Genomic DNA, 27,243 nt, shown 5'->3' with positions numbered 1-27,243 from the left:
TCCACGGATATCCAGGCCATTTTGAGCTCCCAAGCTCACCAGTACCCTTTTTTTTTTTTTTGCAGAATGAACCAAACTGTTAATTTGACCACTTCAAACATTTCTGCCATCTCTCTGATGGATTTCTTCTTTTTTTTTCAGCCTAATAATGGTCGGTTTCTCTTCTATTGAGAGCTCCTTTGACCGCATGTTGTGGGTTCACAGCAACAGCTTCCATGTGTAAATGCCACATCTGGAATCAGCTCCAGACCTTTTACCTACTTAATTAATGATAGATAATTGAGGGAATAGCCCATGCAGCCAATTAGAGCTTTTAAGATGATTGTCCAATTACTTTTGGTCCCTTAAAAAAGAGGCAGCTACATATTAAAGAGCTGTAATTCCTAAACCCTTACACCAATTAGGAATTGAATACCCTCAAATTAAAGCTCAGAGTCTGCACTTTAAGCCCATATTTATTATATAACTGCATCTTGAATATGTTTTGGTGAACAGCTAAAATGCCAAAACTTGTGTCACTCCAAATATTTTCTTCGGCGCTCCATTGGGAGACCCAGACGATTGGGTGTATAGCTACTGCCTCCGGAGGCCACACAAAGCATTACACTAAAAAGTGTAAGGCCCCTCCCCTTCTGGCTATACACCCCCCGTGGGATCACGGGCTGCTCAGTTTTCAAGCTTTGTGCGAAGGAGGTCAGACATCCACGCATAGCTCCACTGTTTAGTCAGCAGTAGCTGCTGACTATATCGGATGGAAGAAAAGAGGGCCCATGCTAAAGGGCCCCCAGCATGCTCCCTTCTCACCCCACTCTTGTTGGCGGTGTTTGTTAAGGTTGAGGTACCCATTGCGGGTACGGAGGCTGGAGCCCACATGCTGTTTTCCTTCCCCATCCCCCTGAGGGCTCTGGTGAAGTGGGATCTTACCGGCCTCCAGACTCTGAGGCCGGGCTCCATCCACAGACCCGGAGATCCTGCTGGATACGGAGCTGGGTACCGTCAGGGACAAGGCCCTGCAACATTCAGGTACTCTGTGTCCCCGTACAAACAGGCACAGACACACTCCAGCGTTGCTGGGTGTTCTAGTGCGCCGGGGACAGTAGCGCTGCGCGCTTGGGTTATACTCACTGCAGCTTAGCTGAGTGAGTTTATGTGTGGGGAACTACCGCGCCGGCCGCCATGGAGACTGCGGCGCGGCTGAGACTTGTGGTGCGCCGGGGACTTCGCGCCGACCGTGCTTTTACGACGGCAGCGCTGATAAATCTAGTCCCCGGCTTCTGCGGCCTAGTTACGTTTCGTTCCCGCCCCCAGCCCTGTCAGTCAGGGAAGGGGAGAGACACTGTACAATAGTCAGCGCCGAGGGCTGGAGTCTTATTTACATACTCCAGCCCTCTCACTGGGCACAGTGGGACGCCAGTTTCCCGCTCTTTGTCTGCAGCACGCCCACGGCCCGCCCCTCTTCACAGGACGCCGGCAGCCATTCCTGCACGCAGTCTGAGCTGGAGAACGGACATAGCCCTGGGAGACCCAGACAGGGGATTCTGGCGACCACACACCCGCTGTTAAGCGGGCGGTAAGCAGCACCTAGGTGCTGACCCCACTAGTGCCACAGTGTTGTTTTGTGTACTTTTGTTTGTACCTATATATATTGCACTGTACGGTCGCTTCTTGGCTTATACCCCTATATTGCTCTGAGGAGACAACAGCATGTCATCCGCAAAAAGCAAGGGTGCCAAGGCACGGGCTTCATATGCTGCCTGTACCGCATGTGGGGCTGATCTACCGGCAGGTTCCACTGACCCCCATTGTGTGCAATGTTCGGTCCCTGTGCCACTTCGTCAGCCGGAGTCTATGCTAGTAGTGGCCCAGGCAGAGACGCCTGTGAACCCTGCCCCGGTGACGGGGACAGAGTTTGCAGTTTTTGCTGATAAGATGTCTGTGACTATGACAAAAATTCTAGAAACTTTGCAGTCCAGGCCGGTCACTCAGACCATGGGCACTGCTGATTCAATGTTCCCCGGTCCCCCTCAGTTGGAACTAATCCGTGCTCCAAGGGGGTCCCAGGCATCACAGGCTGAAGGCTCTGACTCGGACGACAGTCCCAGGCAGCCTAAGCGAGCTCGCTGGGAGAGACCCTCGGCGTCATCACGCTGGTCAGGGTCTCAGCGAGAGGATTCTCTGTATGATGAGACAGAGCTAGGTGATCAGGAGTCTAATCCTGAGACTGCTCTCAACCTGGATACCCCTGATGGTGACGCCATGGTGAATGATCTTATAGCGGCCATCAATAGACTGCTGGATATTTCTCCTCCAGCGGAGGAGGCAGCAGCACAGCAGGAGAAATTCCATTTCAGGTATCCCAAACGGAAATTGAGCACTTTCCTGGACCACGCTGACTTCAGAGAAGCAGTCCAGAAACACCATGCTTATCCAGATAAGCGTTTCTCCAAACGTCTTAAGGATACACGTTATCCCTTTCCCTCTGACGTGGTCAAACGCTGGACCCAGTGTCCAAAGGTGGACCCCCCAATCTCCAGGCTTGCGGCTAGATCCATAGTTGCAGTGGAAGATGGGGCTTCACTTAAAGATGCCAATGACAGACAGATGGACCTTTGGTTGAAATCTGTCTATGAAGCTATCGGCGCGTCGTTTGCTCCAGCATTCGCAGCCGTGTGGGCACTCCAAGCTATTTCGGCTGGTCTGGCGCAGGTGGACTCTGTCATACGTCCATCAGTGCCGCAAGTGGCGTCCTTGACCTCGCAAATGTCTGCGTTTGCGACTTACGCTATCAATGCGGTCTTGGACTCTACCAGCCGTACGTCAATGGCGTCCGCCAACTCGGTGGTTTTACGCAGAGCCTTATGGTTAAAGGAATGGAAAGCAGATTCTGCTTCCAAAAAATGCTTAACCAGTTTGCCATTATCTCAAGACAGACTGTTTGGTGAGCAATTGGCGGAAATCATTAAACAGTCCAAGGGTAAGGACTCTTCCTTACCCCAGCCCAGATCACGCAAACCTCAACAGTGGAGGGGACAGTCGAGGTTTCGGTCCTTTCGAGGTTCGGGCAGGGCCCAATTCTCCTCGTCCAAAAGGACTCAGAAGGAGCAGAGGAGCTCAGATTCCTGGCGGACTCACTCACGCCCAAAGAAAGCAGCCGGAGGAACCGCTTCCAAGCCGGCTGCCTCATGACTTTCGGCCTCCTCTCTCCGCATCCTCGGTCGGTGGCAGGCTCTCCCGCTTTTGCGGCATCTGGCTGCCACAGGTCAAAGACCGGTGGGTAACAGACATTTTGTCTCACGGGTACCGGATAGAGTTCAGTTCTCGTCCTCCGCCTCGGTTCTTCAGAACTTCCCCACATCCCGACCGAGCCGATGCTCTTCTGCAGGCGGTGTGCTCTCTAAGGGCAGAAGGAGTGGTGATCCCTGTTCCTCTTCAGGAACGAGGTTTAGGTTTTTACTCCAATCTATTTGTGGTGCCAAAAAAGGACGGCTCTTTCCGTCCTGTTCTGGACCTAAAACTGCTCAACAAGCACGTGAAAACCAGGCGGTTCCGGATGGAATCCCTCCGCTCCGTCATTGCCTCGATGTCTCAAGGAGATTTCCTAGCATCAATAGACATCAAAGATGCTTATCTCCACGTGCCGATTGCTCCAGAGCACCAGCGTTTTCTACGCTTCGTTATAGGAGACGAACACCTTCAGTTCGTAGCCCTGCCATTTGGTCTGGCGACAGCCCCACGGGTTTTCACCAAGGTCATGGCAGCAGTGGTAGCAGTCTTGCACTCTCAGGGACACTCAGTGATCCCTTACTTGAACGATCTACTTGTCAAGGCACCCTCTCAAGAGGCATGCCAACACAGCCTGAACGTTGCGCTGGAGACTCTCCAGACTTTCGGGTGGATCATCAACTTTTCAAAGTCAAATCTGTCACCGACCCAATCACTAACATATCTTGGCATGGAGTTTCATACTCTCTCAGCGACAGTGAAGCTTCCGATGGACAAGCAGCGTTCACTACAGACAGGGGTGCACTCTCTCCTTCAAGGCCAGTCGCACCCCTTAAGACGCCTCATGCACTTCCTGGGGAAGATGGTGGCAGCAATGGAGGCAGTCCCGTTTGCGCAGTTTCATCTGCGCCCACTTCAATGGGACATTCTCCGCCAATGGGACGGGAAGTCGACGTCCTTAGACAGGAAAGTCTCCCTTTCCCAGACGGCCAAGGACTCTCTTCAATGGTGGCTTCTTCCCACCTCATTATCACAAGGAAGGTCCTTCCTACCCCCATCCTGGGCGGTGGTCACGACAGACGCGAGTCTGTCAGGGTGGGGAGCAGTTTTTCTCCACCACAGGGCTCAGGGTACGTGGACTCAGCAGGAGTCCACCCTTCAGATCAATGTTCTGGAAATCAGGGCAGTGTATCTTGCCCTACAAGCCTTCCAGCAGTGGCTGGAAGGAAAGCAGATCCGAATTCAGTCGGACAACTCCACAGCGGTGGCATACATCAACCACCAAGGCGGGACACGCAGTCGGCAAGCCTTCCAGGAAGTCCGGCGGATTCTGATGTGGGTGGAAGCCACGGCCTCCACCATATCCGCAGTTCACATCCCCGGCGTAGAAAACTGGGAAGCGGACTTCCTCAGTCGCCAGGGTATGGACGCATGGGAATAGTCCCTTCACCCGGACGTGTTTCAGGAAATCTGTCGCCGCTGGGGAAGGCCGGACGTCGACCTAATGGCGTCCCGGCACAACAACAAGGTCCCAACTTTCATGGCACGGTCTCGCGATCACAGAGCTCTGGCGGCAGACGCCTTAGGGCAGTTGGAACTGCGACCAATCTTGCACTATGTGTTTCCCCCTCTGGCACTCTTGCCCAGAGTGCTACGCAAGATCAGGTCCGATTGCCGCCGCGTCCTGCTCGTCGCCCCAGACTGGCCGAGAAGGTCGTGGTATCCGGATCTGTGGCATCTCACGGTCGGCCAACCGTGGGCGCTACCAGACCGGCCAGACTTACTGTCACAAGGGCCGTTTTTCCATCTGAATTCTACGGCCCTGAACCTGACTGTGTGGCCATTGAGTCCTGGATACTAGCATCTTCAGGATTATCTCAAGGGGTCGTGGCCACCATGAGACAGGCTAGGAAGCCCACGTCTGCTAAGATCTACCACAGAACGTGGAAGATTTTCTTATCCTGGTGCTCGGCACAGGGAGTGTCCCCCTGGCCATTTGCATTGCCTACTTTTCTTTCCTTCCTGCAATCTGGTTTGGAAAAAGGCTTATCGCTCGGCTCCCTTAAAGGGCAAGTCTCAGCGCTATCGGTATTTTTTCAAAAGCGTCTAGCACGACTTCCTCAGGTACGCACGTTCCTGCAGGGGGTTTGTCACATCGTCCCTCCGTACAAACGGCCGTTAGATCCATGGGATCTGAACAGGGTACTAGTTGCTCTCCAGAAGCCGCCCTTCGAGCCTCTGAAGGATGTTTCACTTTCTCGACTCTCACAGAAAGTGGCCTTTCTGGTAGCGGTCACGTCTCTTCGGAGGGTATCCGAGCTGGCAGCGCTGTCATCCAAAGCTCCCTTCCTGGTTTTTCACCAGGACAAGGTAGTGCTGCGCCCGATTCAGGAGTTTCTCCCTAAGGTGGTATCCTCTTTTCATCTCAATCAGGATATCTCCTTACCTTCCTTTTGTCCTCATCCAGTTCATCGGTATGAAAAGGATTTGCATTTGTTGGATCTCGTGAGAGCACTCAGAATCTACATTTCCCGCACGGCGCCCCTGCGCCGCTCGGATGCACTCTTTGTCCTTGTCGCTGGTAAGCGCAAAGGATCGCAGGCTTCCAAATCCACCCTGGCTCGATGGATCAAGGAACCAATTCTTGAAGCCTACCGTTCTGCTGGGCTTCCGGTTCCATCAGGGCTGAAGGCCCATTCTACCAGAGCCGTGGGTGCGTCCTGGGCATTACGACACCAGGCTACGGCTCAACAGGTGTGCCAGGCAGCTACCTGGTCGAGTCTGCACACTTTCACCAAACATTATCAGGTGCATACCTACGCTTCGGCGGACGCCAGCCTAGGTAGAAGAGTCCTGCAGGCGGCGGTTGCCTCCTCGTAGGAGAGGGCTGTTTTGCAGCTCTAACTTGAGGTATTACTTTACCCACCCAGGGACTGCTTTTGGACGTCCCAATCGTCTGGGTCTCCCAATGGAGCGCCGAAGAAGAAGGGAATTTTGTTACTTACCGTAAATTCCTTTTCTTCTAGCTCCAATTGGGAGACCCAGCACCCGCCCTGTTTCCTTCGGGATTTTTGGGTTTTTTTCGGGTACACGTTGTTCATGTTGAACGGTTTTTCAGTTCTCCGATGTTACTCGGAGTGAATTTGTTTAACCAAGTTATTGGCTTTCCTCCTTCTTGCTTTTGCACTAAAACTGGTGAGCCAGTGATCCCACTGGGGGTGTATAGCCAGAAGGGGAGGGGCCTTACACTTTTTAGTGTAATGCTTTGTGTGGCCTCCGGAGGCAGTAGCTATACACCCAATCGTCTGGGTCTCCCAATTGGAGCTAGAAGAAAAGGAATTTACGGTAAGTAACAAAATTCCCTTCTTTGCACCTTACATCCAGGCACCCATTATTTTGATATATCGGACTGAAAGTCTGAAATACTTCTGTACTGTTACCATGTAATCATTTTGGAAGGCCGTTTAATGAGCTGTGATGTGTATTTTTAGCACAGATTGTCTGCAGGATAAATGAAAGGAGCTGAGGCTGCTTCATATTGGTAGATGCTGGCTGTGTAACACAGTCGTAATCCACCAGTAACAGCAGTGAATGGATCTAGGTCTGATCGCTACTACGGTAATTAATCATTTAAATACCACTGTTAATCAATGATTGGCGCGATCGGTAGCTGGTGCAGTACTTTGGCAGCCCGGAGCCTGCTAAAGGCCTCCACGGCTGCAATCCTAGTCCTCTAATGAAGCCTGGACCTCATTACTAGATTACAGTTCGGTGCGCAAAAAACAAGCCCGCACCAAGCTCCGTCTACCAAACAATTAAAAGTTTACATGTTTAATAATATGCCAACACAAACAAAATGACATATACAGTCATATGAAAACGTTTGGGCACCCCTATTAATGTTAACCTTTATTCTTTATAACAATTTGGCTTTTTGTAACAGCTATTTCAGTTTCATATATCTAATAACTGATGGACTGAGTAATATTTCTGGATTGAAATGAGGTTTATTGTACTAACAGAAAATGTGCAATCCGCATTTAAACAAAATTTGACCGGTGAAAAAGTATGGGCACCTCAACATAAAAGTGACATTAATATTTTGTAGCTCCTCCTTTTGCAAAAATAACAGCCTTTAGTCGCTTCCTGTAGCTTTTAATGAGTTCCTGGATCTTGGATGAAGGTATATTTGACCATTCCTGTTTACAAAACAATTCCAGTTCAGTTAAGTTTGATGGTCGCCGAGCATGGACAGCACGCTTCAAATCATCCCACAGATTTTCAATGATATTCAGGTCTGGGGACTGGGATGGCCATTCCAGAACATTGTAATTGTTCCTCTGCATGAATGCCTGAGCAGATTTGGAGCGGTGTTTTGGATCATTGTCTTGCTGAAATATTCATCCCCTGCGTAACTTCAACTTTGTCACTGATTCTTGCACATTATTGTAAAGAATCTGCTGATACTGAGTTGAATCCATGCGACCCTCAACTTTAACAAGATTCCTGATGCCGGCATTGGCCACACAGCCCCAAAGCATGATGGAACCTCCACCAAATTTTACTGTGGGTAGCAAGTGCTTTTCTTGGAATGCCGTGTTTTTTTGCCTCCTTGCATAACGCCTTTATGTATGACCAAACAACTCAATCTTTGTTTCATCAGTCCACAGGACCTTCTTCCAAAATTTAACTGGCTTGTCCAAATGTGCTTTTGCATAGCTCAGGCGACTTGTGTTTGTGGCGTGCTTGCAGAAACTGCTTCTTTCGCATCACTCTCCCATACAGCTTCTCCTTGTGCAACATGCGCTGTATTGTTGACCGATGCACATTGACACCATCTGCAGCAAGATGATGCTGCAGGTCTTTGGAGGTGGTCTGTGGATTGTCCTTGACTGTTCTCACCATTCTTCTTCTCTGCCTTTCTGATATTTTTCTTGGCCTGCCACTTCTGGGCTTAACAAGAACTGTACCTGTGTTCTTCCATTTCCTTACTATGTTCCTCACAGTGGAAACTGACAGTTTAAATCTCTGAGACAACTTTTTGTATCCTTCCCCTGAACAACTATGTTGAATAATCTTTGTTTTCAGATCATTTGAGAGATGTTTTGAGGAGCCCATGATGCCACTCTTCATAGGAGATTCAAATAGGAGAACAACTTGCAAATGGCCACCTTAAATACCTTTTCTCATGATTGGATACACCTGCCTATGAAGTTCAAAGCTCAATGAGGTTACAAAACCAATTTAGTGCTTTAGTAAGTCAGTAAAAAGTAGTTAGGCGTGTTCAAATCAAGAAATTGATAAGGGTGCCCATACATTTGCACCGGTCAAATTTTGTTTAAATGCAGATTGCACATTTTCTGTTAGTACAATAAACCTCATTTCAATCCAGAAATATTACTCAGTCCATCAGTTATTAGATATATGAAACTGAAATAGCTGCTGCAAAAACCCAAATTGTTATAAAGAAAAAAGGTTAACATTAATAGGGGTGCCCAAACTTTTTCATATGACTGTAAAACTTATAACTTTGGTATTTCCATAATTGTACTGACGTGAAGGCCATATTTACTGCACATTGACTCCGGGGAACAAAAACTACAAGTTGTCCCGCAAAAAACAAAACCCCATATGACAATGTTGACGGAAAATTTAAAAAAAACATATCAACCTTGAAAGAAGGTGAGAAAAACAAAAAATCACCAGATTTTGAAAGTGTTAAAGGGAATGTGTCTTCAGAAAATGAACTATTGTATAAATAAGGTTTTATGTTAATTCCATTTTTTTTAATTTTTTTAGCTTTTTACATTTTTGTAACAATCTATTAAAACAACATCTGAAACCTTGAACAGGCCATTAAATTTTGGGCTGATACTTGCAGCATGGCTATAGACCGCACTTGACTGAGCCTGACATATTGACTTCTATAGGAGTATTTTCTAGGCAATCTCAAATCTGAACAAAGGTCATTGTGAAAGGAGGGTGAGAAGGTGAGCTGTAACACCCAGCATTGTAAATGGTGGAGCTTGCATACTGTATAGCTATAGTGCCTTGGATCGTAATCTATAATATGTGTCTAGTATTAACTCAAGTGGCCAGTGTGAACACTGCAAGATTTCTGAAAGGTTTTGATTTTTAAAGCTAATAAGCTAGTGAAAGAAAATTTGAGGTAATTATATATATATATATATATATATATATATATATATATATATATATAAATAAATTTGTGTGTGTATGTATGTATATATATATATATATATATATATATATATATATATAATATAATATAATATAATATAATATATACAGTACAGATCAAAAGTTTGGACACACCTCATTCAAAGAGTTTTCTTTATTTTCATGACTCTGAAAATTGTAGATTCAAATTGAAGGCATCAAGACTATGAATTAAAACATGTGGAGTGAAATACTTAAAGTGTGAAACAAACAAAAATATGCCTTATATGCTAGTTTCTACAAAGTAGCCACCCTTTGCTTTGATTACTACTTTGCACACTCTTGGCAATCTCTTGATGAGCTTCAAGAGGTAGTCACCGGAAATGGTCTTCCAACAGTCTTGAAGGAGTTCCCAGAGATGCTTAGCACTTGTTGGCCCTTTTGCCTTCACTCTGCGGTCCAGCTCACCCCAAACCATCTCGATTGGGTTCAGGTCTGGTGACGGTGGGGGCCAGGTCATCTGGCGCAGCACCCCATCACTCTCCTTCTTAGTCAAATAGCCCTTACACAGCCTGGAGGTGTGTTTGGGGTCATTGTCCTGTTGAAAAATAAATGATGGTCCAACTAAATGCAAACTGGATAGAATAGCACGCCGCTGCAAGATGCTGTGGTAGCCATGCTGGTTCTGTATGCCTTCAATTTTGAATAAATACCCAGCAGTGTCAGCAGCAAAGCCCCCCCCACCATCACACCTCCTCCTCCATGCTTCACGGTGTGAACCAGGCATGTAGAGTCCATCCGTTCACCTTTTCTACAAAGACACGGTGGTTGGATCCAAAGATCTCAAATTTGGACTCATCAGACCAAAGCACAGATTTCCACTGGTCTATTGTCCATTCTTTGTGCTCTTTAGCCCAAACAAGTCTCTTCTGCTTGTTGCCTGTCCTTAGCAGTGGTTTCCTAGCAGATATTTTACCATGAAGGCCTGCTGCACAAAGTCTCCTCTTAACAGTTGTTCTAGAGATGAGAAGGTGTGTCCAAACGTTTGGTCTGTACTGTATATTTAGCAAAACCAATAGTTCATTAATAGGTCATTTTGGGAAGACACATTCCTGTTAATGGCGGCCATGCTTGTTATTACCTTTACATTTCTCTGTCCTGGTTTAATACTTACTCTTTCCAGTTCCTGTGTTGTGGGTTTAATTCCTCGTCTCTCCTCTCGGGCTTTGCGGACAGAGTCTTTATTATCCCACTTGGCATATGCCCGCTTCCTCACCAACATTGGACTGGGACAAGGAGATGAGCTGCGGTTTAATGAGGGGTCTGGGGTACGGCTCCGGCGCATGTGGGGGATGAGTAACGAAGGGCTGGGCGGGCAGTCGTCTGTCTGCGTGGCGCGATGTTTCACAGCTGGTTGTAACCGCACAGAGATCTTCTGAGCCGAGCTGCCCATCAACATGATTGTCCTGTCTTTGCGGATTTCGGTGTGGTCACCGGCTTCTCCATTTGTATAAGGAAAGGGGTCCTCATCTGCTAAACAATCTATTTAATAAAAAAAATGTTGAAGAGTGAAATGAAAGGACAGACCTACAGTTATTTTAAAGAGGACCTGTCACCAAGTCAAAAGTCTCCAGTTTTTGCACCTATCTTGTTCCTGCTGTTCTCCTGAATATTGCATTTTTTATTTTTTTTAAATCTATTATACGGTTCCAGAGATATGGGCCTTTATATTTAGTGCTAATGTTTATGATGTTTACAAGGGGGCGGTGCTCAAAGGAATCTTTGGAGGCGTGTCTGCATAATTACCCTATGAGGCACGCCCCCTTGCAAAAAAAACAAACCATCACAAGTAGTGCTAAGTAAAAAGGCCCGTATCACTGGTACTGTATGGTACATTGAAAAAATACTAAAAAATGGAATAACCAGAAGAGTAGAGCAAATAAAATAAGAGCAAACACTGCCACTTTTGACCTGGTGACAGATCCCCCTTAAATTTCATGGTATCATGAGTTCATTATTATTTTGCTATTGGTTATTCAGAGTTATTTCCATGAGATACACGCTCACCGTTTGTCACCCCCTTGCCACTGGCCAATGAAACGTCAGTCTGTCCGGAGTCCGGTGACAAACTGCTGTCCCCAGAGGGGCACTTTGACCTCTTCTTACATTCAAACACAACCAGCTCTTTACATTGCTTGTGGCAGTTCATCCCGCAGTCTGTGCAGCAAACACAATGGACAGAACAATGAATAATTATGGATACAGCTACCACCTCATTTCCAGCAGGTCTGCACTGGTAAGTAGGGCGTGCACTGACTCCAGACAGTAAATGCAGGTGTGGTGAGACGTCCTTGTTTATTTCCCTACTTTGACAATTACAATGTCACACGATATATTTCAGCTGTAATACATATCATAATATGACTGTGACAATGTACAGGAATACCATAACTTAAGAGTGCACCAACTTACAAATTTTTCAAAATATGAGTTGTCACTCTCTTTTTTGCTTTATTATGCCAGCAGAAATGTGAGGTAATAGCAGTTTATACTCGCCCTCCCTCTGATCCCACGCAGTGTGCCATCCTAATCTCATGCAGGTAGCTGATCAGTGTTTGAGAGCACCTCAGCTGATCAGCGTGTAAGCGCTGCGCTCTCACACGCTGATCATCTGACTGCATTAGATGAAAGTGCCGCGCTACAGGGGATCGGAGGGAGGGTGAGTCTAATAGTTTTTTTTAAGTGTGCAGCATCATAGCGGCCATGTACCAGGATAGTGGACCATATGTACCAGGATGGGGTGGCCATGTACCAGGATGGGGTGGCCATGTACCAGGATGTGGTGGCCATGTCCCAGGATTGAAAGCCATGTACCAGGATGGGGTGGCCGTGTACGAGGATGGGGTGGCCATGTACCAGGATGTAGTGGCCATGTACCAGGATTGAGAGCCATGTACCAGGATTGAGAGCCATGTACCAGGATGGGGGGCCATGTACTAGCATTGAGAGCCATGTACCAGGATTGAGGGCCATGTACCAGGATGGGGGGCTATGTACCAGCATGGGGGGCCATGTACCAGGATGGGGGGGCCATGTACCAGGATTGAGAGCCATGTACCAGGATGGATTGGCCGTGTACCAGGATGGGGTGGCCGTGTACCAGGATGGGGTGGCCATGTACCAGGATTGAGACCCATGTACCAGGATTGAGAGCCATGTACCAGGATGGGGTGGCCATGTACCAGGATTGAGAGCCATGTACCAGGATTGAGAGCCATGTACCAGGATGGGGGGGGGGCAATGTACCAGGATTGAGAGCCATGTACCAGGATTGAGAGCCATGTACCAGGATGGGGGGGCAATGTACCAGGATTAAGAGCCATGTATCAGGATTGAGAGCCATATACCAGGATGGGGTGGCCATGCACCAGGATTGAGAGCCATGTACCAGGATGGGGGGGGCAATGTACCAGGATTGAGAGCCATGTACCAGGATTGAGAGCCATGTATCAGGATTGAGAGCCATGTATCAGGATTGAGAGCCATGTATCAGGATTGAGAGCCATGTACCAGGATTGAGAGCCATGTACCAGGATGGGGGGGATGTACTCGGATGGGGGGGCCATGTACTAGGATGAAGTGCCGTGTACCAGAATGCAGAGCTATGTACCAGGATTGATGGGGCCTTGTTGGGTGATCATATACACAGTACCAGAATGGGGGCCATATGCCAGGATGGGGGGCCATGAGTAATAGCTGGAACAAATTAGTAGCATTTCAATTAATTTTAATGGGGAAATTTAATTAGACATAAGAGCATACTAAGTTAAAGCTCTGTCACAGAACAAATTAAACTCATGCGTTAAGGTATTACTGTATATGCCTCCTATAGGGGAGTCCTTTCATACATAGTAGATAATGTCTATATTAATGAAAAGAAGCAGCTATTTGATCAAACTAATGTTAGTCTGTGGCCTGAGAACAACCCCCTACCGGACAGCATCCCCGCCTCTTCTTTTTGATTAGCCGGCCTGGCATGACACCATGTGCTGCAACGATGATTAGCCAGGCTGGCTAATCAAAAGAAGAGCTAGGGATGAAGGGAGGTAGAAGGTGGTACTCAGTCCTTCCGGCAATAGTCAATAATTCATCTATGTGACTGCTGGATCGGGTCCCACAAAAGGATTCACAACTCTAGATCAGTTCTATCCTATATATTAATCCAGAATGCTTGGCAGGTGGACATGAAGTATAACCGTCACACAGGCATAAAGTAATAATATTTTTACCTTTGCAGCGATATCCTTGTTTAATCACACCCCAAAGCTGAAAATATACAGAAAACATCAGTCATTCGGAGTTACTATTTCAACTTACACATTATCTGCTCATCAGATACCGGCATAATTGTATCTGGTATAGTGTATGATTCACTTCTAATATAGCATGGAGCAAATACAACTGTGCAACCTACACAAGACGTACATATTCCAAGCATTAACATTGTGTTTCCTTGGTCATAACTCTGGGATTTGCGGTGCCCGCTTAGGAGAATGAAGGCCCTGTGCAAGACTCTTCATTGTAGTCTATTGAACTTATGTGAGTGAGCTAGTGTGGTGGCTCTGATGGTCCCACAGCTTCCATAGCAGTATGCACGCTTGGCCCACTCTCTTCTACCTCTCAGTTCCTTTGCTGCCTATGGCCATTTGATATATGTTAAGCTGAAGAGCAAATTCATTGGATGAAATTACTTTTAAGCATGCCAAAAAATTATCATTCTTGGCAGCAAATATGTTGTTGAGAACAGTGATATAATATGTGCACAGAACAGTTGTATTAACAATAGTGGACCATGCTCAGATTGCAATACTATGTCCTGAATTAATTTCTAAACATGCTCGTTGACCTGTTCAAACGGGGAGGGGGTGGCAGGTGAACTGTGACATCACCTAATGTGAATGGTTTCATCATAAGTCATCTACAGTATATGTAGAAGTTATTCTTCATTGTAATCTCCTTGTGATGATAATGAAAAGTGACCTACGCAGATCAGTAAGTGTCTGTCTATTATGAGGCTGAGTGGCCAAAGTGAAAACTGCAGGATTTCAAGATTTTTATTTTTTAATTTAGATAGGGATTCAATAATTAAGATAGAATAACCATAAATTTGTAATACAATTAAAGCATAACCATCATTTTAATTTTTATTTCAGAAATCAATAGTACGCATTAGTTAGACCCACGTAAGATGGTGTCCACGAAATTGAAAAATGTCCTTTTTATGGGGTAAAACTAAATGGTAGCAAAATTAAGAATGGACTTTGTGCATGCAGATTGATGGGTAAAGCTGAAATACTTACAAATCCAGCACAGTTGTCACAAAATGTTGGACGGAGGTAGGTGGTCTCCTGGAAGTTGTGTAGGAAACCCAAGCCAAGTTTGGAACATATGGAGCTGGCTCGCATAAAATAGGCTGTGATTTCCTGTCTGCTGATCTGACCTTCCCTGTAAAGAAGAGATGGCAGACACTTATTAGGTGAATGCATCCCCAACTGTGAATCTAATCGTCAGCTTCGGCTCAATGGTTTGCAGATTTTTCTTCCAGTATGGAAGTTGCTTTAGGCTGGAATCACACATCCAGTTTCCTCTCTATCAACCATTCCTTTTGAATCCACTTATAGCTATTGCTCACAGTCTTCACCAAAGACTGTATGCTGTAATTCCAGGTTAAGGCCTCTTTCACACGTTCATGCACTTAGCGCACGTGTGTGATGGTCCATGGGGCAGGTCAGTATGTGTGTCCATATGTATGTCCTCTGTTCGTGTGCTATACGTGTGACATCCGGATAGCACACGGACACCATGAACTTGTATACTTGCCTGTCTCCGGCACTACTGTCTCTATCACACTTGCTTCCAAGTCCACGGTGAGTGAATACAGTGAATATTCATGAGGCATAATGAGCAAGTCCGGAAACGACAACAGTGCAGGAGACAGGTAAGTATAAAAATTATTTTTTTTTAAAGAAAACCTGTCACCGGATGTTTATAATACTCACCTAACGGTCGGTGCAGAGCAGTCTGGTCGGATGGGTGTCTCCATTCTCCGGGTCCCTCTCCTCCTCTTTGGGCCATCTTTGTCCTCCTTCTTCTGAAGCTAGTGTGGATGACGCGTTCTACGTCATCTACTCTAGCCAACATTGAGGTCCGGTGCAGGTGCACTTTGATCTGCCCTGAGTAGGGCAGATCAAATTATTGTAAAGCGCCTGCACAGGACCTCACTGTAGGCTAGTGTAGATGACGTAGAACGCATCATCAACACTAGCTTCAGAAGAAAGATAACGATGGCCGAAAGAGGAGGCGCGGACCCAGAGAACTGAGACAACCATCCGACCAGTCTGCTCCGCACCGACCGTTAGGTATTATAAACATCCGGTGACAGGTTCCCTTTTAAGTGGCGTATTTTCTCCGATACGTGTCACACTGATGTCACTCAGTCCACATAAGGCCAGAGTCACGCTTGCGAGTGCCTCGCATGTAACTCGTGCAAGTCTCTCATTGAATCACCCGGCATGGACTCAGACTCTCAGGACAGGAGCATCTCAGCTGCATAGACATACATGCAACCGACCCGCTCCTGTCAGGAGAGTGCGAGTCTGTGCCGGATGATTCAATGAGAGACTCGCGCGAGTTACACGCGAGGCACTCGCAAGTATGACTCTGGCCTAAGTGTGACACCCATGCTACTGGTAGAAACTCAAGATGTCGCCGTTTGGTGCACACAGACAAATGTGTGCGCAACATAGACACACGATCAGTGTGAAAACACAGACGTGTGCGCCGCCCCATTGAATTTAATGGATCTACGAGTGCCTGTGTCTCCAGTACATGCGGAAACACACGTCACACGTACCGGAGACATGGATGTGTGAAGGAGGCCTAAGGTTGCATTCACACATTGCAGGTTTTGCTGCGACGTTGAAAAAAACAAACCTGCCATTTGTCAAAATATTTGAAAATGTATGAAGGCAGTCTAAAACAGATTGTCCAGCATTAGTTAAAAAAAAGAAAACAGGGGGGGGGCAACCTACATGCAAATGTGGTGCTAAAATCAAGTCTTTCTTAAGTATATGTTGTCCCGGAATATTAGATCTTACCTGTCCTTATCCATGATGCAAAAGGAAAAAGGGAAGCTGGCAGCAATCTTCTCAAATTCTTCCTGGGATATATAATCATCTTGGTCCAGATCATAGTTCTTAAATACAGACTAAGGTAAAAACATCTCGTTATACAAAACAACAAAGACAGGAGCAATTATATGGTAAATGTTCAATTCATAATGTTGTACTTACATCTACCATCCTTTGCACATGCTTGCTGATTGTTTTGGGGTCTGGTTTGGGGGAGACGCCGGATGCCCAATCTGCGACAACGGGTGGTTTGGAGGGGGTGACGGGCTGTATGTAGATAGATTAAGTTACTGGTATGTTGCCACAGCTGATTATAACAGTAGTGATGAATTTACACCACCAAATATTGGGAATGAGCATAACCCGGTAAAATAATGTGTATCACCGGTGAAAGAGTCAAATGTTAATTCATTGGATGAAATAATTATTTTTAAGCATGCTCAAAAATTATCACTCTCAGCAGCACATATGCTGGCGAGAACAATAATATAATATGTGCACAGAATCATTGTATTAACAATAGTTCTGTCCTCATGGAAGTCTGGTCAGTCTGTCTAAAGGGGCCGAATGTAGCCGATCGGCAAGTGTTTAACGAGTCAACCAATGTACATGAACTCTGAGAAATGAGTAAGGAAAACCAGGCCAGCCCTGTCTCTGTTATCTTTACCTATATGTAGGTCATTGTTCTCATTATAATTCTAGCAAACTAGGTCCACCTCCAGTTTTATCACATATTATATCTGTATTTGTGAGCCGCTAAGGTGTGAAACTGCAGCTATTTATACCACAATTCACACCAAGCTTCATTTCATTTTTAGGATTTGCAACATCATTTCCAGATACATATGGGATTGTGATGTGTCTGTGAAATTCAGGAAACCTATACATATACGTGAACATTAGCCTTATTATATAAAAAAAATAATAATATCTTCAGACATAAGTGGCTATGACCCAACTGTATGATTAGAATATTGTAGTAGTATGTCTAAGACATTTCACAAGAAGACCCTTCACCAGACATGAAACTATTTAGAAATGAAATAAGGAAGAAACATTTGTGATCAGGACTCGCTGCTGCTAGTGTGAACTAATCCATTATTTATCATTATTAACCATTCTGGTGTACTTCTGGATGTGAGCTTTGGGTCATTTTTCTATTGTATGACCCAGTGTCACAAGGAGTTGGGTACAAACTTCGTCGACTGTCAAGGCAGCTCTGGGCTCTGTTCAGATTGCAGATTCTGACACTCTACCTGATAGTTTCTCTGGTGTCTGGGATCAACACAGGCAGACTCGAGCATCGACCTGCTGTGTGCTAATTCATAGGCAGGCTAGCAAGAGTTAATCTCTGCTGGTCTGCTTGCTCCTTTTGGGAAAGCCTATCACACTTGCTTCTCTCATATTTCTGCTAGTTTAATCCTTCCACCCATGCCAACTATAGTTTGTCTTTGTTGGTCCGTGAGGTTTGATGTCCCAGACTTTCTGGAGAAAGTTGTCCTTATTACTTGGGGCAGTTGTGGAGTTTAACCCGGTTGTTTAGTAGCTTCCCAACTGCTCTTGTTTCCTCCTAAATCTCTTGTCGTCTTTACCCTTGTGTGTGCATGCGGTGTGACAGAGTTTTGGTTTTCACTTGTCTGTCTTTATATGTGGGTATCATCACAGACCTGTCCCATCCCTCTCTGAGGAGAGGGGAGGGGGAATCAGATGAGGACTGGTCAGGAGCAGAGCCAGGAAGGAGACTCAGGCATCTCCACCTTCAGAAGTATCCCTGAGATTAGGGATAGCATAGGGGGCCCTAACTTGGACAGCTTAGGAGCCCTGGTTCCCCACTATCCCATAGATATCATGACACCCAGTGCATTCAGTCCCATCATAGTTTTCTTAAATTTGAGAGGCAAATTGGCTCTAAAATTCTCTGAATTCATTGTTCCTACAACACATCTAAATGCTGCTTTACACGCAGCGACATCGCTAGCGAGCATACCCACCCACATCGTTTGTGCATCACGGGCAAATCGCTGCCCGTAGCACACAACATCGCTAGGACCCATCACACATACTTACCTTCCTAACGACGTTGCTGTGGCCGGCGAACTGCCTCCTTTCTAAGGGGGCGGTTCGTGCGGCGTCACAGTGACATCACACGGCAGGCCTCCAATAGAAGCGGAGGGGTGGAGACTAGCCAAAAGAAAATGACGCCCACCTCGTTGCCGGAGGACGCAGGTAAGGTGATGTTCCTTGTTCCTGGGGTGTCACACGTAGCGATGTGTGCTGCCTCAGGAACGACGAACAACCTGCGTCCTGCAATAGCAACGATATTTGGGATTAGAACGACGTGTCAACGATCAACAATTAGGTGAGTAATTTTGATCATTAGCAGTCGTTCGTACGTTTCACAAGCAACGACGTCGCTAACGAGGTCGGATGTGCGTTACGAATTCCGTGACCCCAACGGCATCTCGTTAGCGATGTCGTTGCGTGTAAAGCCCCCTTAAGGCCTTCAGTCCAAGAGGCAGCAAAGAAGCTGCATATCATTATAGGTCCTCATCATGATCACAGTTAGTAGGGTGCACTTTTCTTTCTAGGCTTTCTTTCATTTGTGGTTTGTCAGCTATTGTTTGTCATGGTCATCGTTAATCAGTGGTTCCTTCTCTCATACTGCCCTGTTTTTGTTCAATCTGCGATGTATGGTACTGGTTGAAACCATCACTCCAGATGTACCCAACTCAGCCTGGAGACATTTAGATGTGGCAAGTGGTTTCTTTGCCACATTTCAAATCAACTTTCTACATAATTTTCCTTTTTCCACCATGTTTTGGAAAGTTTTCAACTGTTACATGAGTAGAAAGCTTCAACCTAAAATCTTAAATGGTTGAAGCAGAGATGTCAAGGTCTTTAAAGATGGTTTTGTACTCTATACACCCTTTGTTTAGGGAGCTGTTGTAGACTCAATAAAAAGGAGCAGGTTCAGATAAAAAAGGAGTCGGGTGTAAGTTTGTGTTATGAGGACATCTCCCATGATGAGGTTGAGTCCTCTGATGTGTACTCCTAAGGAAGAATATGTTGAGCCAATAATAGTGAAAACGTACCAAGCCAAGTGTGGAGCTCTGAAGTCAAGTAGAGACTGCAAGTATACACATAGCTCTGTAGAGCCTCCAGCAACATGAAGGATTGGTTAGGAGTCTGACAGATAGATGGGTACTAAAGAGGGAAACCTGGCACAGAGCAGAGGCTGAGCAAGCTCTACTGATCTAATGTGAGTGGTTGGATGGACCCACCACCAAGACAAAAAGACAGCCTTCATATATCCAAGTAGTGATGACCTAGTTTACTTCTGCTACCATTCACTGCATTGTTTGTGTTTACAAAAAACTGTGCTTACACCTGGAGATGACTTCCAAGCTTTTCACCTCTTACCGGACCATAACCACTAAAGCGGGCTTTACACGCTGTGATCTCGCTAGCGAGATCGCAAGCGACCGTACTCGCCCCCGTTAGTTGTGCGACACGGGCATATCGCTGCCCGTCACACGCAACCTCGCTTACCCCCGTCACATGGACTTACCTGTCTTGCGACATCGCTCTGGCCGGTGAACCGCTTCCTTCTTAAGGGGGCGGGTCGTGTGGCGTCACAGCGACGTCACACGGCAGGTGGCCAATAGAAGCGGAGGGGCGGAGAAGAGCGGGACATAAATATCCCGCCCACCTCCTTCATTCCTCCTTGCCGGTGCAGACAGGTAAGGAGATGTTCGTCGCTCCTGCGGTGTCACACACAGCGATGTGTGCTGCTGGAGGAACAACATCGCTAACAACATCCTGAAAATGATTTTTTGTTTCAGGACGACCTCTCCGCGGCAAACGATTTTGCCCTCTTTTGCGATCGTTTAAAATCGCTCTTAAGTATTACAAGCTGCGATCTCGTTAATGACGCCGGATGTGCGTCACAAACAACGTGACCCCGACGATAATAAATTAACGATATCGTAGCGTGTAAAGCCCGCTTAAGAGTTGTACCACCTCATGACTATGAAAGGAACAATGTGGTCTTCTTACCTAAACGTTTGTGTTTGTGGCACTTCTACTGAAATAAGGGCATTACACACCTGGCCTTACGGTTTCAAAAAGTTTACTGTAAAATAGTGAATTACCGTACTTCTAAGGATATTTTCTGATATATTTGATAAAATAGCTGCAAAGGTAAAAATTCTCTTAATGTGGAAGTAACAGTTACTTTAAATTCCACTTATGATTCCATAATTCCCTCTTTGCATTTCATCTTATTTCGGCACTCTACACAATAGATTTACACCTCCGGTCGCCCATGAATATGTAGGCTACGGTATCATCATGTGAATCACATTTCATCGGTGGCATCTGCTTATGTAAGTAATGAGTGTTATACAAGTGATGGCTCTAATGTATGCACTGACAACTTTCCATCCTAATTTCTAGCTGACCTCAATAGAGAGAACATTTATGTAATCACAGGCTCAATCTTGTCTTAACAAAGGACTTTATCCATTGAAAATGCACAATTCTAGAAGCTTGTGCCAAACAGGTCAAGTATACAGTTACCCTTCAGAATCCGTGTCGCATGTATACTGTGTTATCAGTGTGAGTCTATTACCCTTCAAGGGACCTTTCGCCTCGTCTTACTCAAGCCTGCCTGTGTGTGCATGTTACCATCCTTTTTGTATTGGGGCATTTACACTGGAAGGCAATGAATGAGTGTTCCTAGGACTAAACAGGTGTAAACAGACTGATGATGACCCAAAGGAGCAAAATCCTCGTTCATCGTTTTGTGCAGCACAAACGATTATCCTTCTCGGCGGCGCACCATCCTATGTAAATAAGACCTGCTGCCCAGAACAAGTTGTTGATCGGCAGTCACTTAGTGCTGCTGGTTTTTAGGTGTAAATGCAGCCTTAATCTCTTAACACAATCTTAATAATTAGGGATTATCAAATACCTCAAATATTCTGCTTCGCGAATATCCGACGAATAGGTCGCCGCTATGCGAATATTCGATGCGCAATGTAAGTCTATGGGAAGCCCGAATAGTTGTTATTCGGGTTTCCCATAGACTTACATTGCGCATCGAATATTCGCGAATAGTTGAATAGCGGCGACCTATTTGGCAAATATTCGCAAAGCCGAATATTTGAGGTATTCGATCATCCCTATTAATAATCCTCAGATACACTTACTGGAGCCCGATGATTTCTTGGTTCCCTCGCATAAGACAACTCATACATTTCATCTTCTGTGTAATACAAGTCCAGGGAAAGCTGGAAAAAAGAACAATGAAGCATGTTTATAAAAAAAAAAGAGTGAAAATGAATATACTGGTGTTACCTAAGACAACAAATTAAATTCTGAATCCAATGTTATACGGTACATTACACAAAGTAGACATCTGTTTGCCTGGGCCAACAATACTGCAGGGTTACGGAATTGTAAAAGTTTACAGAAATATTCCCTAATGTTCATTTCACAGACAATGAGATACAACAGGATCACGTGATTACTGATTATCAATGATGTTTTATGTGCCTGTGTAGCATGGTACAGATGCTAAAATTATGGCTATTGGAGGACAAGCTTGGCTACTGGAGTAATGTCTATGTGATAGATAGCATTGCTACTGGAAGTTTGGCTATAAGATCTAGCCTGGCTTCTGGAGTTATGACTTTAGAAAACTCCTGGAGGGACGCCTATGGCTGACAGGCACTATATATTTAAGGCACCCTCCCATTAGGGGAGGTGCCTGTGCAACGTGTTCAGATAGCCAGTATACCAGTCTGCTAGCTAGTTGTCAGGTCCCGAGCTCCTGTCCTATTATCTCTGTGTCCATCACCAGTATCTGCCATACCCACCATTCCTGTCCGTACCTGCCTGTCCAGCCTACCTCAGTCATTCCCAGACTCCCTGAGGAAGCGTTAGTGAAACACACGTTGGAGTGTGTGACGGGGGAACAGCATTATACTCTGGCTCTACACATGACAGCAGGTAATTGCTAAGGATCTCCCTGCACAGCCGATGCTTTTTTGATATTGCAGTCAAAATCATTGTGTAATACAAGGAGTATATTCTATATATATATATATTTTTGTTTTTGATGGGTTGTGGTATTTTGGGCACTGAGCCGAGGAGGTTAAAATATATATAATTGAATTGATTTAACTCCTTACTTACCTATTGCCTTAATATGTAAACATACTGTATATTTAATTAGGGTATGAGTATGACCTGTTCCCTTGGCATATGTTTTTATGGTTTTAATTGTATCTGATGTGATTTTGTTTTTTAAATGGAATCTGTTGCTATCAATGAAGATGTAATATTTATTGTTTTTGTGTTTTCTGGGACATTTTTTTGGTTGATCTACCTCAGTCATTCCGCCTGTACCTGAGTCCATCACCTGTCCTGGGGGTTAGCTGCCACAGTTCTGGTCACTACCCTGGGAGTGGTAACTGGCGTCCGCCTTACGGTGGGTGCTTACTTAAGCTCCTACTAAAAGGTAAGTCCGGGACCCCCTTGTGGCCCAGTGGGTCCACTAACCCCACTTGCTGCCCCTACATCGGCCGCAAGAGTTACAGTGATTAGGATTATAAGGTTATTTCCATCTCCAAGCTCCTATCCTAATATGTAGTAGGTGTAATAATAATAATATTAGCAAATATCTCCAGTAAGAAATGTAGTATAGTTCTCCTGATATAGCCATGTCTCTTACCTCATGTGCAGAGCATTGCAGTAACTTAGGTATCCATGGTTATGACCACAAGCAACTAATGGTCACTATATGAGTGGTCGTAACCATGGATACTTAAACTGCAATGGCCTGAACATGAGATGAGAGACATAGCTAATCAGGAGAACTATACTATATTTCTAATTGGTGATATTTGCTAATTTTATTATTATTATTACACCTACTACATAGGAAGTCCCATGTTCCCCATCTGAATGGATTGATAGTCGTGTCTGTTTGCGCCATGCAAAGTTATGGGACTGAAGAACTTATCGGAGTCCTCTACTAAGAGTGAGGTAGAACTACAGTTGTGGACAAGATTTGAGACCACGTTTTTGGTTTTCATAAAGTTTGCTGCTGCAGTGTTTTTAGACTTTGCAGTTGATGTTTGTATGGTTACTGAAATACAATTATCAGCATTTCATACATTTTTATACTGTTACTAGCTGTAGTACCCGGGCGTTGCCCAGGATAGTAACTGTCTCTCTGTCTGTCTCCCATCTTCATCTGTTTGTGTCTGTCTGTCTGTCTCTCTCCATCTGTCTCTGTCCGTCCATCTGTCTCTGTCTGTCCGTCTGTCTCTGTCCGTCCGTCTGTCTCTGTCCGTACGTCTGTCTCTGTCCGTCCGCCTGTCTCTGTCCATCTGTCTCTGTCCGTCCGTCTGTTTCTGTCTGTCCGTCTGTCTCTGTCTTTTTCTGTCTGTCACTGTGTGTCTGTTTCTGCCTCTTTCTGTCTGTGTGTCTATCTCTGTCTGTCTGTCTCTGTCTGTCTCTTTCTCCGTCTGTCTCTTTCTCCGTCTGTCTCTTTCCCCGTCTGTCTCTTTCCTTGTCTCTGTCTCTTTCCTTGTCTCTGTCTCTTTCCTTGTCGTTGTCTCTTTCCCTGTCTCTGTCTCTTTCCCTGTCTCTGTCTCTTTCCCTGTCTCTGTCTCTTTCCCTGTCTCTTTCCTTGTCTCTTTCCTTGTCTCTTTCCTTGTCTCTTTCCTTGTCTGTCTCTGTTTCTTTTTCTGTCTGATTATCTTTTTCCGTCTGTCTGTGTCTGTCTGCCTCTGTCTGTCTCTTTGACTGTCTGTCACTCTCTCTCTTTCCCTGTATATCCTCTTTCCCTGTTTCCCTCTCTCTGTCTCTGTCTGTCTCTCTCTATTCGTCTCCCAACTGACATCTTATTACCTCACACATAAGCTTCTTATACTAACAGTTTATTTTGTTCCTATAGCAACCACTGACAGTTGCTATTAATAGCCTATAGCTCCCACCTCCATTCAGTTTAATGGAGGCAGGTTTTTTGGAGAGTAACTATAAAGCGTGGGGTTAAATTTTCCCGTCCAAACATAGTCTATGATGTTACCTGAGTCACATGGGGTGTCTGTGCAATATTTCATAATTGTAAATGCGATGGCGTGGATTCCTTTAGCGGACATACACACACACTTATACTCAGCTTTATATATAGGTATTTATATATATGGACAAATACATCAAGTTTATTGAAAAAAGCGAGTGGAGAAACCAAAACACAGAAATTATGAAACTATGACGAACTTCAAGCACTGATTAAACAAGAACTGTTCATAGGTCACAATTTGGCCCAGAAGCTGATATCCAGCGACCAGGACAAAGGAGAGAAGTCTTGAAAAATAAGGGACAACACTGTAAATATTGAGTCTTTGCGTAAACTTGATGATTTTGTCAATAAAAGTGTAAAAACTTATGAAATGTTGAAATTGTCCTTCAGTAACCATATAAACATCTAAAAGACATAAAACCACTGAAGCAGCAAACTTTGTGAAAAGCAAAACTTGTGCCAATTTCAAAACTTTTGGCAATGACTTTATATAGGAGTTAGAGAGTTTTTCTGGTATTACAAAAGCATGGCTGCTGTCTTTTGCATACAGTGCCACTCTTGTGCATAGGCTGGATCTGGTACTAAGGGTATGTGCACACGTTGCTTTTTTTTCCGCGCGGAAAAAAACGCACCCTCTGGCAGAGGGGAGAATAGTAAACAATGCTTTTTGAGAAACAACGCATCGAAAACGCATGCGTTTTCATGCGTTTTTCATGCGTTTTTTTAGGTGCGTTTTTAAGACTTGGGTACCTATACGTCAGAAACCCCCCACAAGTGACCCCATTTTGGAATCTGCACCCCTCAAGGATTTTATTCAGGAGTATATTAATCATTTTGAATCCACAGCTACTTCCCCCAAAATGTAGCTGTAGCAACAATATTCTCACTGTTGGGCTATGTGGCCATGATCCAGCGACACGGCGTCTAGTACCCAGTGTCAGCCTTCCTGCAGAGATGTGAGTGTTTCCCACGGGAGAACGCAGCTGCCCATGCCCACGATTTGGGTTCAGGCTGCTGTGGAGCTCTATGCTACCTGCAGAGAACACTCATCTACGCAGCATAAATTGACATGCTGAGGCTCGGGAAGCTGCGCCACCGGTCGGTTTATGCTGCGGAGAAAAGAAGCACAGTGGGCATGAGATTTCTAAAAATCCTTCCACTGTGCTTCTACTGCACAACGCAGCGTCATGGACGCAGGGAAAACACTCTGCGCCCAAAACGCTGCAAACCCCGATTGTGGGCATCCAGCCTAAAAAGCGTCAATGGAGGTCAAATATTTATATAACGTCCCACCCCCCCCTGCATATTCTAAGCTGGCACCTTTAGTACCTTTCATGTGGCACTAAAGGGTGCCTAGCCTAGTTTATATCACAAAAACAAAAAAAAAAATGGCGTGGGGTCCCCCCTATTTTTGCTAGCCAGTCAGGGTAAAGCAGACAGCTGTAGCCTGCAAACCACAGCTGGCAGCTTCATCTTGTCTGGTGATCAATTTGGAGGGCTCCCCAGGTTTTTTTTATTTATTTATAAATAAAAATAATAAAAAAAAAAAAATAACATGGGGTCCCCCCAAATTAGATCACCAGCCAAGGTGAAGCTGACAGCTGAGGTCTGGTATTCTCAGGGTGGGAAGAGCCATGGTTATTGGACTCTTCCCAGCCTAAAAATAGCAGGCCACAGCCGCCCCAGAAGTGGCGCATCCATTAGATGCGCCAATCCTGGCGCTTCGCCCCAACTCATCCCGCGCCCTGGTGCGTTGGCTAACGGGGTAATAAATGGGGTTGATACCAGATGTGTAATGTCACCTGGCATCAAGCCCAGCAATTAGTAATGTCACGGCGTCTATCAGACACCCGACATAACTAATTGACAGTAAACAAAAGCAAAAAAAGACAACAAAAATTTTTTTATTAGAAAAAACACTCCCCAAATCATTCCCTTGTTCTCCAATTTAATAAAAAAAATGGGTCCGCAGAAATCCATTTGGATGTCCCACGTCGGCTCTGGACCTTCTAGAATATGGGGGCACGTTCAGGGAACGTATCCCCCATTTTCTAGGAGGGCAGACCCTCCATTTGAGGAGAGTGGGTGCAAAAATCTGCACCCACTCTCCCCGGGTCACAGCTGCAGAGTGCGAGCAGCCAGCACAGCTCTCTGAACACAGTGCTGACTGCCAGCTGCTCGGAACATGTGACCGGCCGGCGTCTGCTGTGAAGGAGGAGGGGGCCGCGGGGGATCAGCGCTGCGACCGGACAGGTATGTATGACACCGGGGGGAATTGGGGTGAACGGGCAGGGCCTGGGTGCATTTTTCTGTCGCATGTCTCAAGGCACATGCGACAGATAACATAGGAGCAGGGCGGCCGGTGCGCTACTATGCGCGCGGCCATGTTGGATTTTCGGGAGGGGGGTCGGGGGTCAGGGCGGGCACTTTGGCGACACCGGGGGCTTTGCCAGGAAGTGAGGTCAACAGGAAACCTCTTGACCTCACTTCCAGGTAAATGCCTGCGTTCTGGCGTGCCGACAAAGCCCGCGGACCGCAACAAAAAAGCAGGTCCAT

General features: G+C 45.8%; 1 protein-coding gene across 3 annotated transcripts in view; it reads right to left on the bottom strand.

Moving 5' to 3' along the window:
* Window positions 1-27,243, bottom strand: part of RASGRP1 (RAS guanyl releasing protein 1) — a 195,779-nt gene that overhangs the window by 2,684 nt on the left and 165,852 nt on the right. For all 3 annotated transcript variants that reach the window (XM_075330319.1, XM_075330317.1, XM_075330318.1), the window contains exons 10-16: window positions 21,803-21,883; window positions 16,755-16,859; window positions 16,560-16,669; window positions 14,763-14,907; window positions 13,692-13,728; window positions 11,470-11,619; window positions 10,577-10,944 (exon numbers count right to left, since the gene is read on the bottom strand). In XM_075330319.1, the coding sequence (XP_075186434.1) occupies window positions 10,577-10,944; window positions 11,470-11,619; window positions 13,692-13,728; window positions 14,763-14,907; window positions 16,560-16,669; window positions 16,755-16,859; window positions 21,803-21,883 (996 nt within the window). The remainder of the gene's footprint in view (window positions 1-10,576; window positions 10,945-11,469; window positions 11,620-13,691; window positions 13,729-14,762; window positions 14,908-16,559; window positions 16,670-16,754; window positions 16,860-21,802; window positions 21,884-27,243) is intronic.

The sequence above is a fragment of the Anomaloglossus baeobatrachus genome, chromosome 12 (genome assembly GCF_048569485.1).
Source record: "Anomaloglossus baeobatrachus isolate aAnoBae1 chromosome 12, aAnoBae1.hap1, whole genome shotgun sequence".
Classification (NCBI taxonomy): Eukaryota; Metazoa; Chordata; class Amphibia; order Anura; family Aromobatidae; genus Anomaloglossus; species Anomaloglossus baeobatrachus.
Note: the sequence above shows the minus strand (reverse complement) of the source record. Positions and strands in the feature narration are given on the sequence as shown.